Source organism: Pipra filicauda, unplaced genomic scaffold (genome assembly GCF_003945595.2).
Source record: "Pipra filicauda isolate LSUMZ 115617 unplaced genomic scaffold, ASM394559v2 scaffold127_size2900866_pilon, whole genome shotgun sequence".
In the NCBI taxonomy this organism is placed as follows: domain Eukaryota; kingdom Metazoa; phylum Chordata; class Aves; order Passeriformes; family Pipridae; genus Pipra; species Pipra filicauda.
In genome coordinates, this window is record NW_024103740.1 from 2,757,662 (window position 1) to 2,768,204 (window position 10,543).

The window sequence follows — 10,543 nt, forward strand, 5'->3', positions numbered from 1 at the left end:
GTGAGTGACAGGACATCTCAGTAGAACTGTGAGTGACTGTGAGGGCATGGAAGAAGGGGCCTCTGTATTAACAGAAATGCATGAAGAGCTTCTCTAGGTTGATGCCGAGGTGTGTGGGAAGCTTAGCCTCAGGTGTGCCTTCTGGAGTCCCAGCATCACTGCAGTGGGGGTTTCTTTTTGTTTTGAAGCTAAATGGAATTTGAATTCAAGATATTCTTCATAGCTTTTGTAGTCATAGGTTCACCAAGGCACACCATGGGCTCTGAAAACTTTTGATACTGTGTTCTTGGCCATTTGAGGACAGAAGGGGCTATAAAATTTTTCTTCTTTACCTGGCTGAGAATCACCTACTTCCACATTCTTGAAAGGAATGGGGGTTTTATTTTTCTGGTAACATCATTGAACAGGGTCATTACTAAGTTCAGTAAAGAACTGCTACATACAGTTCTGAGGTTTTTCTCCTTTGTTCCCTTCCTAGATGTGGAAGTTCACACAGGACCGCTGGGTTGTGAGAAAGGAAGTAGCAGCAGTTACAAAAGTGAGTGTGGGGGGTTTTTTTTATTCCTAAATCACAAGTTGGTGATAAGTGTTGGGCATTGTGTGGGTGTTAGTAGTGGATGCTGCTCCAAGCCTTTGCTCAGGTTCCCAGTGCCAGCACTGCTCTTCAGGCACACCTGCATTTTAACAGGTATAGTTACCTACTTTTTCTAGAAACATTCTGAGCAGCTCCCACAGTTACCACAGCTCCAAGACTGGCCTGGTAACTGAGCCACTGAAATGCATCGTGTCCTCTTATCTGACAAAGTTCAAATTGAGCTGACTGATGGTGCACCAAAGCAGATGAGAGCTCGTGCAGCCCCCACTGGCTGCTGTGCTTTGGGTGTGTTAGAAAAGAGCAACTCTTCTATTGGCATTTGCCAGTTGTCAGTAATGAATAAAAATTTTAAAGCAACTCAAGCACCTGAATATTCTGTTAAAAGTGGCAAATGGAAGAGAAACATTAAGTAAAAGTGACAAACCCCAATTTCATTAAAATGCAGTAAAATGATAAATCACGAGTCAATTTATGCACAGACCATCTATTTTTGGAATGTAAGATCCAGTGCTACTTAAAAAGCTGGGCATGTGTAGGTGCAGCATGTCTGGCCTGCAGCTCTAAAATAAGATTAACATTGTAGAATGTGCTTCTCTTCACCATCCAGTCTTTTCATCTCAGTTTGGAAACTCCCTTTTCATCGCAAAACATGCCATGGGCTATTTGACTCCAGGTGATTAATCACCACTCTCTCTGAAGTCCTGTGCTTTTAACAGTGTGTGAAAGTGTTGGTGCTGCAGAGAAGGATGAGTATCTCTGACTGAGCTGGGTGTGTGTCCATGGAGGTGCCTCACATAACACCAAATCAGCCCAGCTCTTCCTGTCTCATGGCACACTACCCATTGCTCCATATGTCCTATGTTAACTGACTTCCATATTATTTATGCTTTTTCTTTTTCTTTTAGCTTTGCCCAGAAGATGTGAAAGACTTCCTAGAGCACATGTCTGTGGCAAGAATAAACAAAGGTTGGGAGTTCATGCTCCCTTACGATGAAGACTTTGTTAAGAAGCATCCAGACATAGTTCAGAGGCAACATATGCTGTGGATGGGCATTCAGGCCAAGTAAATGACTTGCTGTATTTTGGGGAATAAGCTAAAAACAGAGAACTGTCTAGTACAAAAAAGGTTTTGTAGACATTGATCAATAATTTGATCTGCATTGCATTGAAGTTTCTCCCTCACAGCCCCCAGGCAGTGGTGTGGTGGGGGGTGTCACTGCACCATTCAAGTCATTCCTAGTTCTTGGCTCCCTGGAGAAATGGAATGTTCTAGTTAATGGCTAAAGCTGGCATGGCTGCATGCTGGCATAACAACTGAAACTGCCCTGGTATGTTGTGTCTTTGTCTTTCAGATTAGAAAAGGTCTATAACCTCTTAAAGGAGCACTTGGCACCAAAGAAACAAGAGGCACAATCAGGTAAATGGAATTCTGCTTGGATCATCTTGAAGCACATGCATCCATTCATATTCCTGAGCGATGTTTTGGAGTTCCTCTCTGGTTTTCAATGTGGTGGGGACTGGTCTTGTTTAATGCTTTTTCTTTCTTGCTGTTTCCTCTGGGTTATTTGAGGCAGATCTTGTTCTGTACTACCATCACTGGTGTTGGGGTGACACAAGCCTACATGTAACATCCTTGTAGCAGAGCAGGGAGGATTCCCTGGTGCTGGGGCTCCACTATTTGACACTGTAAAATCAGCTGGTTCTGTTATCCCCTTATTTAAGGCAGCCTATGGGGTGTAAGCAGCTCCTGAAGAGAGGACAGACAGGGCCAATGCACAACTAACTCTCCCCTCTCAGTTTGCAGCCTAATGTGCATGAGATGATTTTTTGACTTCCCCTGATGTGCTCTGGGCTCTCTGGTGTGGTTGAGGGCGAGCAATTACTGAAGGATGTGTTTGGCAGGGACTGGAGGGAGGTGTGAAGCTGTCTCTGTTTGACATCCCTCTCCACTGTGGATGCCAGTGAGGATATTAAAGGAGCTGCTCCATAATCCTAAAAGATTGTGAAAACTTGAGATTCCAGAGAGTTTTAACTAGGTATTTGGCTCCTTGCCAGACACTGGAGCCAGTGAGGAGTATAAGCAGAACTGACAAACGAGCATATGAATCCATTTCAATACCCGATGTCTGATCTGCTCGGAAGGATTAGGTGTTGGGTTATTTGGAGAGGATTAGCAGCCTAACAGCAGAGAAGATAACAGCATGTGTGCTGGGCATGCTTTTGCCTTGAACACAGCACTCCTTGCCTTGGCATTGAGACTGGATTCCTCTGCTGCCAATATGCCCCTTCCTTTCACCTTCCGATAACTGGGTGTGGAGAGAGAAGAGGTGCAGGATAACATGGGAAAGAACTCCCTCCTGTTCCTTTCTCCCCATTACTGGGTAATAGTACTAAGAAGAGGGTCTCAGGCTCTCACACTGTGCACCTCATGCTAAAAGAGTGTTCAGGTTCACTGTTAACCCCTTCATGCTCCTCCCTGTACCTGTGGGACATTCAGTGCTGGCTCTGGCAGTGGCTGCAGCAGGGCCCACCAGCCACTAGAGAATCCAAAAAAAACCCAGTTGTTGGACAAAGGCATTTGGGTCACATTTTGTGACAAATGTGTGAGCAGTCTGTATACTGTTTTCCTAAATTGTGGAAAAGGCCCTGGTGATCAAACAAGTGCACTTTATCTTTGCTTAAGGTTCCTTGACTGGAACACTCTTCCCCAAGCATTTGGCTTTAAAGAAACAAACACACACCCCTCCAAAAAAACCCCCACCAAACCCCCTCAAAACTAATGTAAAATTTAATCAGCAGACTGGGGTTTATGCCTTAGATTTCATAAGCAGATGATGTTTCCTGGTTGTATTTTACCAAGAGTCTTTCAAGAAACATTCTGCAGGACTGGAGCCCTGGTTATGGTGAGATTTATGGCATCTTTTGTTTCTCACCAGCTCATCCGTTGCTGGTTTCTGGGGAGCAAAGGGTCAGCATGGCTAAAGCAAAAGCCAAGCAGAACTACGGGCAGCTGGAGAAGGAGTTCCAGAGGCAGAAGGCAGAGATGAAATCAAACGACACCTCGGCCAAGACGGATGTTCCCAGTATCCGCATCAAAGAGGAGCCTGTGGGTGCCGAGGAGCCCATGGACACCTCGGCCTTTGAGGGCCTGAACAACGGGCTGGTGAACGGCCTCCACACGGCCGAGGGCTCCCCGGAGCCTGTGAACGGCCACCTGCCCGGGGGCTGCATCGACCGCGTGGCCCAGGAACTGAAGGCCTTTGTGTCCTCCACGTTTAAGAAACAATTTGTGCTCACCCTGAGTGAGCTGAAACGGTTATTTAACCTTCACTTAGCCAGTCTGCCTCCAGGACACACGTTGTTCAGTGGCATTTCGGACAAAATGTTACAGGACATGGTGTTGGACACTGGCTGCAAACAGATTTTGGTGCCTGTAAGTATGGGTTTCCCCTTGGTGTACTTTGGGGAGGGGCTTTGGGGGGGGGCAGTTAAACATCTGTGCCGTGAAATGTGTGTCTCCTGTGCTGGGGGAGCACAGAGTTCTCAGAGTAACTGTCCAATACTGGACCTGTTGAGCTGCTGGAATTCTGTCTGGTGTCCTGCTTCTGTCTGGCCCTGCACCTTGCTCTCCTGTGGTCTGTGCATAGCTTAGTTGCCTTTGGGGCTCTGTTTCCACATCCAAGGTGTTGGGCCACAGCGATTCACTGTCCCAACTTGCTCCTGTTAACAGGATCTGAGGCAGTCCCAGATTCCCATCAGCTCTCATGGGATTGCACAAGCTCCTTCTCCTGGGGACAGGGACACAGCTGGGAGAGGAAAGGTGACATTGACTGCCTGGGAGCAGCGAGGCACACCCAGCAGAGCCTCTGGGAAGCGACAAGCTGTATCTGCAGCAGGTTTCTTTGGTCAGACTGTTTCCTCCCAGACTGTGCAGAGGTGTCTGGTTCTTTGTCTTTATGGAAATGACATGTGTGATTGCGTGAGGCAGAGCAGGTCTGTGTGCCAGTAGATTGCTTAGGAAAGGAAAAGGAGTCTGGCATCATGGGAAAGAGCCTAGAAGGAAATTAATTTTACAAGACATCTGGCACTGCTGATTGGGTTGCAACCAGAAAGAGCTTGGGAGCAGCTGCCTTTGGGGAGAGAGGAGAAGAAACGTGTGAGCTGCTCAAAAGGGCAGGAAGCAGGCGGGCTGGGAGAGCCTGGAGCACGGGAGCTGGAACTTGGCTAAGGAATAAGGATTTCTACAGGGGGGCAGAAATAACATGTTCAGTCGTGTACAAAGTACATGTTGTGGCACCTGAGAACCAAGTAACAGACTTGAAATGCCACTGGGGAGAGCACTGATTGTGGTGCTTTCTGCTCCCTCTCCTGACGGCTTCCAAATCCTGGGGTGGTGCTTGCCTGGAACTGTCTCAGTGCTGGCCAGGCTCTCCTCTGCACCTGGTGTAATGTGTGTGTTTGCCATGCTGATGGTAAATAGCTGAGGTCATTCCTGCTGTTACTTGGGACTGGAAATTGTTTGCTTTGGAAATTTTGGGATTTTGGACATTTTTTCATCCACGTGAGGAGTGAAAGTGGGATAGTTTCTTTTTTTCAAAAAAAACCAAACTAAAATCCTGCTGAAGAGAGGTGGTTGATACTTCCTTCTGTCTGGAAAACTGTCACAGGAGACCTGCAGAGGTGCAAAAGTGGTCACTGGAGTGTCTCTTTAGGAGACCTGTGTTCTGCTGGTCCAGAATTTACTGCAACACTTGAGCCTGTGCTGCTGTCAGCAATGTAAATCCTTCCCTCCAGCCTCCCCTCGGTGCTCTCTGCAGATGGCAAAGGTGCTGGGGCTGGTTTTACTCTTTGCATGGGCTCAGACACTTTGGTGTTTCTTGATTGTTCCCCTGGACAGTTTTGTCAGAACCCAACAGGGCGTCTGAACTCGGGTAATGTGCCTGAACTCGGGGACAGCCTGGAGGGTTGTTTAGCCTGGGGTTTCATAGTTACTCATTAGTTTTCTGTAATTGAAAGTGCTTCAGTGATAAAAATCAATGATCTGAAGTAATTAAAATGATGTTCTGTGGGGGGTGAAGACACTCCTGGCTTGAGTACTGCCCTGTTATAGAAAACCTGTGGCTGAAAATGGCCATTGAAACCTTACCAGGGGAATGCAGGATTTATTATAGAGCTGACCAACTGCACCCCGGGGTATGAGATAAATAGTATTTGTGGGGAGCCAGAAGAGGTGCCACTCCAGCTGCAGAGGAGGCTGTGGGGATGCCTGCAGGGTGCTGTGCTTGCTGTGCTTTGTAGCCTCCTCGGGTGGGAGGGAAAAGCACACATGGGGAAACAGCAAATCCTGGGCAGATGCAGCCCAGAGAGCACAGAGAGGGGAGGGGAGGGGAGGAGAGGAGAGGCATCCTGGGCACACACTGGTGCTGAGCCTGGGTCCAGCCCCACGGGAATCCTTTGTGCAGGAATGTGGCTCCCGAGGATCTACACCCATTTCCTGCACTCTGGTGGGGCTGGCTGGCTCCTGCCGGCTCCCTTCCCGTGGAGTGGCAAAGTTCTGCTCAAATCCTGAGGATATTTTTGAGGCCTCAGGAAATGATGTAACTCCTGCCTGGCTGGGGTGACAGGAGAGGGTGCAGCCCTGCTCTTGGAGAACCCTTCAGGCTGGTGCCGATTCCAGGCTCCTGGAGAGGGGAACTCAACAGTTTACCCCTAGGATTATTCCAGCTGATAAGTTTTTTCTGGCACACTCAGCCCCTTCCATCTGGTTTAGCTATAACACTGCTCGAGTGAGACACGTCCCAGAGCCCAGAGCTCCTCCCAGGGAGCTTCCCTTTAACGTGGCAGCCCCGGGGACCCGGGACAGCAGTTCGGATCCCGAGAGCCCTGCACCAGTTCCAGGGGCTTAGAGCAGGAGGGGGCACAGGCAAATCTTTTAAAGGAGGATTTTAAGGTGGCAGAGAGCTGTTTCAAGGTGAGGCTGGAGAGATCAAGGTAACATAAAACAGCAAAGGGGCAGCAGGTGGCAAGACAGTGAAGCTGTTTGGGCAGAGCTGTGTCTGAAGAATCCCTGATGACATTTCCAAGTCCTGTGAACAGGGTGCTGTTGGCACCGGTGTTTGCAGCAGTTTGCAGAGGAAGACTGAACGGGAGGAGGAGATTCTGTGGGTTTTTCTTCCCAAATAAGTATTGTGTTTGTTTGGAAGCCGTTTCCTCCCAGAATGGCTGGATAAACACAGCTGTGTTTCAGCCCTGTGGCCGAGGCAGGAGGAGTTTGCACTTCTGGGCTGTGCTGAGTCACCTTCTCAGAGCCTGGCAGGTTGTGTCCAGGTGCTCCTTGTGCTGTGCATTTGCCATTCCTGCTGCAGCTGTTGTCTGGAGGGAACCTGAAGTATTTTATTTTATTTGTGCTGAAAGTGTACGAGAGAGATTATTCCTTAAAAACAAGTGGCCTTACAAGAAGAGAATTATGTCTGGTTCTGCAAGCCTAATAAACCGGAATCCTGGCTCTAAACCAAGTGTAAAACCTTGTTATATTGCAGCCATTTGGACTAACCTGAGAGCAAAAGCTGCTAATCCCACCAGGCAGCTCCCGCTGGACAAAACCCTTCCCCTTTGCAATAAGATCAGAGGCAAAGCATGAAAGGAAATGCTGATCTTTCACTCTGCCATGCACAAGTCTTTTGGTTGCTGTGAGGGAGGCTGGGAAGAAAGGTTTGGCTTGTCCCAGCAGCCAGGATTGAGGGATCCTGGGACAATCAGGACTGGCTTGTTAGCTTTTCATAACTGATTGATTTAGGTCGTCTGGGTGGTGAGCAAGGAATAAATTGTGAATGACAGACAGGAAGAGACATGTCAGAGTGAAGGCATATTCCTTGCTCATTAGTCGCTGCTTCAAGGGGAAATGTTAAGGCAAATGGATGGAATTTTATTTTTTCAGAGTTTGGGGCACGGGGGGAGGCAGTTGTGTTCCTTCCTGGGAACCTTCTTGTGAACCTTCCTGGGGTGGGAGGCTTCTGCCTCAGAAAACACTAGTGTGTTTCTCTGGCTTGGCACGTGGGGAAAAACCAAACACACAAACCCACTGTCATTTTTGGAGCCTGAAATGAGCAAGTACCTGATTCACTGTCCATCAGTGTTCAGTCTTCTGCAGTCCTCTGGTCTACCCCAAAACAGAGATGACAATACATGAGAGCCACTGTGCTTGTCAGGAACACTGACCTGGGTTTAGCCGGGCAGGTAAATACGGGATAGAGTTAAAACCTGCCCCTGTAAATGTAAAAACCTCCAGAAAGACCCTGCAATGCACTTGGTGCTCTCAGCTGATGCTGTTTTTGACAGTTGTTTCAGTTCTCATTACATGGCAACCAAGGTTTTGATTCAGTAATGGGTGTCCAGGGATACAGTATCATAGAATCATTAAGCAGAACTCATTAAAGAGCTGTTATTTTTAACAGCTTCTTGTTCTCAGTTTCCTCCACAGACTGCTGCCTCACCAGATGAACTAAAGGTCTATGCACTTTGGGAAGCTGGTGACACTTACGATCAGGTAAAGATAAAATAAGTGACATTCACAAATATATGTTTATTGAGCATTTGGCATTGTTTGAATCCATGTTTCTAGAACTAGTACAGGAGGTAGTTTTGCTCTTTCCCTATTCAAGTGTCAAGTTTCCAGTTTCCAGGTGAAAGGAAGCTCTCAGCTCACAACATGTTGATAATCATGGCAGTAGCAAGCTGAGAGGCTATTTCTGAACCTGAAAAAGGATTCTCCAATGGACTCACACCAGGATCCAGTCCAAGTTTTTTTTTCTTTTGATGGTAATGCAACATAAACCAGAGACTAACTGGAGTGTCTGTTGTACCTGTACTTAGGATAGGAAATCATTACAGCAAATGTGAGCATCTCCTGAGCTCTAATTGCTCTGAGAGTGAATGAGGTGAAAGGGAAGGTGCCCAAAGAACTGCAGATGGACAGTGCAACTCCTGTGTCCACGATCTAAATAAATTTTTATAGGAAAGAACAGTCAGGTAGTAGCCCATCTCCTGGCTGGAGTGGACCATGGGAACTCCTGTGGAAGCATTTGAGAGGAATACATTGTAGCCCCTTGTTCATCAGGTTTTTGTACCTTTGGAGGTGCCCCAAGTCACGGGACAGGTGCAGGTCAGGCCACAGGGTATGGAGAGATCCCTGCAGGGCACTGCTGGAAAGCAGGAGTATCTGGGATGGTTTCAGGATTATGAGGCAAGAATGAATCCTCTGATGTAGTTCAGAGAATGCTTTGTGCGGACTAAGGCACCTGCAGTTTTGATACAAAGAAAGAGAGGAATGATTGTTCTCTGTGTATTTATGATACCTTTTCTTTTAAAGCATCGCCAAGTTTTGCTTGAAATCTTTTCGAGAAACTATCGAGTGCGCAGGAATGTCATCCAGAGCCAGCTGAGCCAGGAGTGTGGAGAGGATCTGAATAAGCAGGAGGTGGATAGAGTGTTAAAGGTAAGTTTCTGTTCAGTTGTGGATTTGATCCAGTCAATACGTGAAATTTAATGCTGTTTGAACAAAGGATTATATTTTACCTTGAATTGACAAATGATAGGGATGATGGAACAGTTGTTGTTGGAATATGGACAAAGCCTCTGTATCAGCTTGTTTTCTTAAAAATGCACTTGGTCTCATTCTGTCTTCTTTCCCTCCAAGGAGCAATGGCTCACACACTGTTTTGTGTTATTGTAACAAATCTCCATTTGTCATCTTGAAGCAGCAGAGAATAGAGTGTAGTAAATGTGATACTTATTTTTAAATAATGTGGAGTTAAACATTTCAGAGGTGGGAGAGTTCTGCCCAGTGTTCTGAGTTACCTCAGAACTGTGGCTGGGTAATGCTGAAGAGCACAAGTGCCACATATTCAGAAGGAAATGCATTTCATTCTCTAGCAGGATGTACAACTTCGTAAAGAGCAAAACCAGCAGGCAAAGCAGTAGCTAACACATCTCATTGTGAATGTTTATTTGAATCCTTTCATCTGTCTTTGAAGCTGCACCATTTACTTGCTCAAGAAGTTTAAGGTATAAAGTACAGACCACACAGGCCATGACTTTAAAAGCAGTGCAGGATGGCCAAGCAGAAAGTTGCCAACTAATGTAATACTTTAATCATTGTGGCTGGGCCTTTGCTCACTGTCACCCACTTCAATAAGACAAGTGCTTAAGTGCTTTATTACATTGTGATCTGCAGATGAATAATAGCATCTTTGAAGAATTACAGATCTGTTGCTTTGATAATAAGCAAACTGGTCTTGCTTGAAAGAACCTGGTTGTCTTAGCAGTGAAATAAGTTCAGACATTTCTGCCTGCTAGACAGTATTTCCTGTGGCTCCCTGTGCTGGGAGAGTTGTCAGCAACTACATGAGCTCAAGTATCAGCTCTCCTGGAACATCTAGACAATGTACTGGCATTAGTTTTTCATGATGCTGATGCTATTTAACAGATCACCAATTTCTAGAAAAAATACCTTCCCCTAAAAAAAAAATTACGCACAGTTTTTATGTAAAAAACAAAGAGGTCCTTGTGTGACCAGCCTGGCATTGTCAGGCTTTATTGCCTTGAGTACATTTGTCACAGGAGTATGTGAAATGATCTTTGTTTCTGAAATAAAATTCGGAAGTATGATTTAATGAAATAGGAAGATTCTCTGGCTTCTTTAAGCCACAAGAGATTGGATTCCTCTTTGAATGAAATTGGATTTGTTGACTCCGATTTCCCCGTCTGCCTGTGCTCCTTTTTTTATACACAGAGGAACAGACTGACAGGGCTTGTGTTTTTGTATCTGCAGAGCAAGTCTGCAAACCCTCCTTCTAAGCCTCCACACAGGGTTGGTTTGTTTGTGCCATTCACGAGTCCCAAAACTTCAGGAAAAAAAGATCTGTTGAAGCTGCACGGTGTCAGTTCTGT

At 46.4% G+C, this 10,543-nt stretch overlaps 1 protein-coding gene across 6 annotated transcripts in view; it reads left to right on the forward strand.

The window, feature by feature from the left end:
- Positions 1-10,543, forward strand: part of POLR3E (RNA polymerase III subunit E) — a 28,361-nt gene that overhangs the window by 16,190 nt on the left and 1,628 nt on the right. For all 6 annotated transcript variants that reach the window (XM_027726143.2, XM_039390444.1, XM_039390441.1 and 3 more), the window contains 6 exons: positions 479-538; positions 1,501-1,658; positions 1,948-2,012; positions 3,532-4,028; positions 8,064-8,141; positions 8,964-9,089. In XM_027726143.2, coding sequence (XP_027581944.1) covers positions 479-538; positions 1,501-1,658; positions 1,948-2,012; positions 3,532-4,028; positions 8,064-8,141; positions 8,964-9,089 — 984 coding nt within the window. The remainder of the gene's footprint in view (positions 1-478; positions 539-1,500; positions 1,659-1,947; positions 2,013-3,531; positions 4,029-8,063; positions 8,142-8,963; positions 9,090-10,543) is intronic.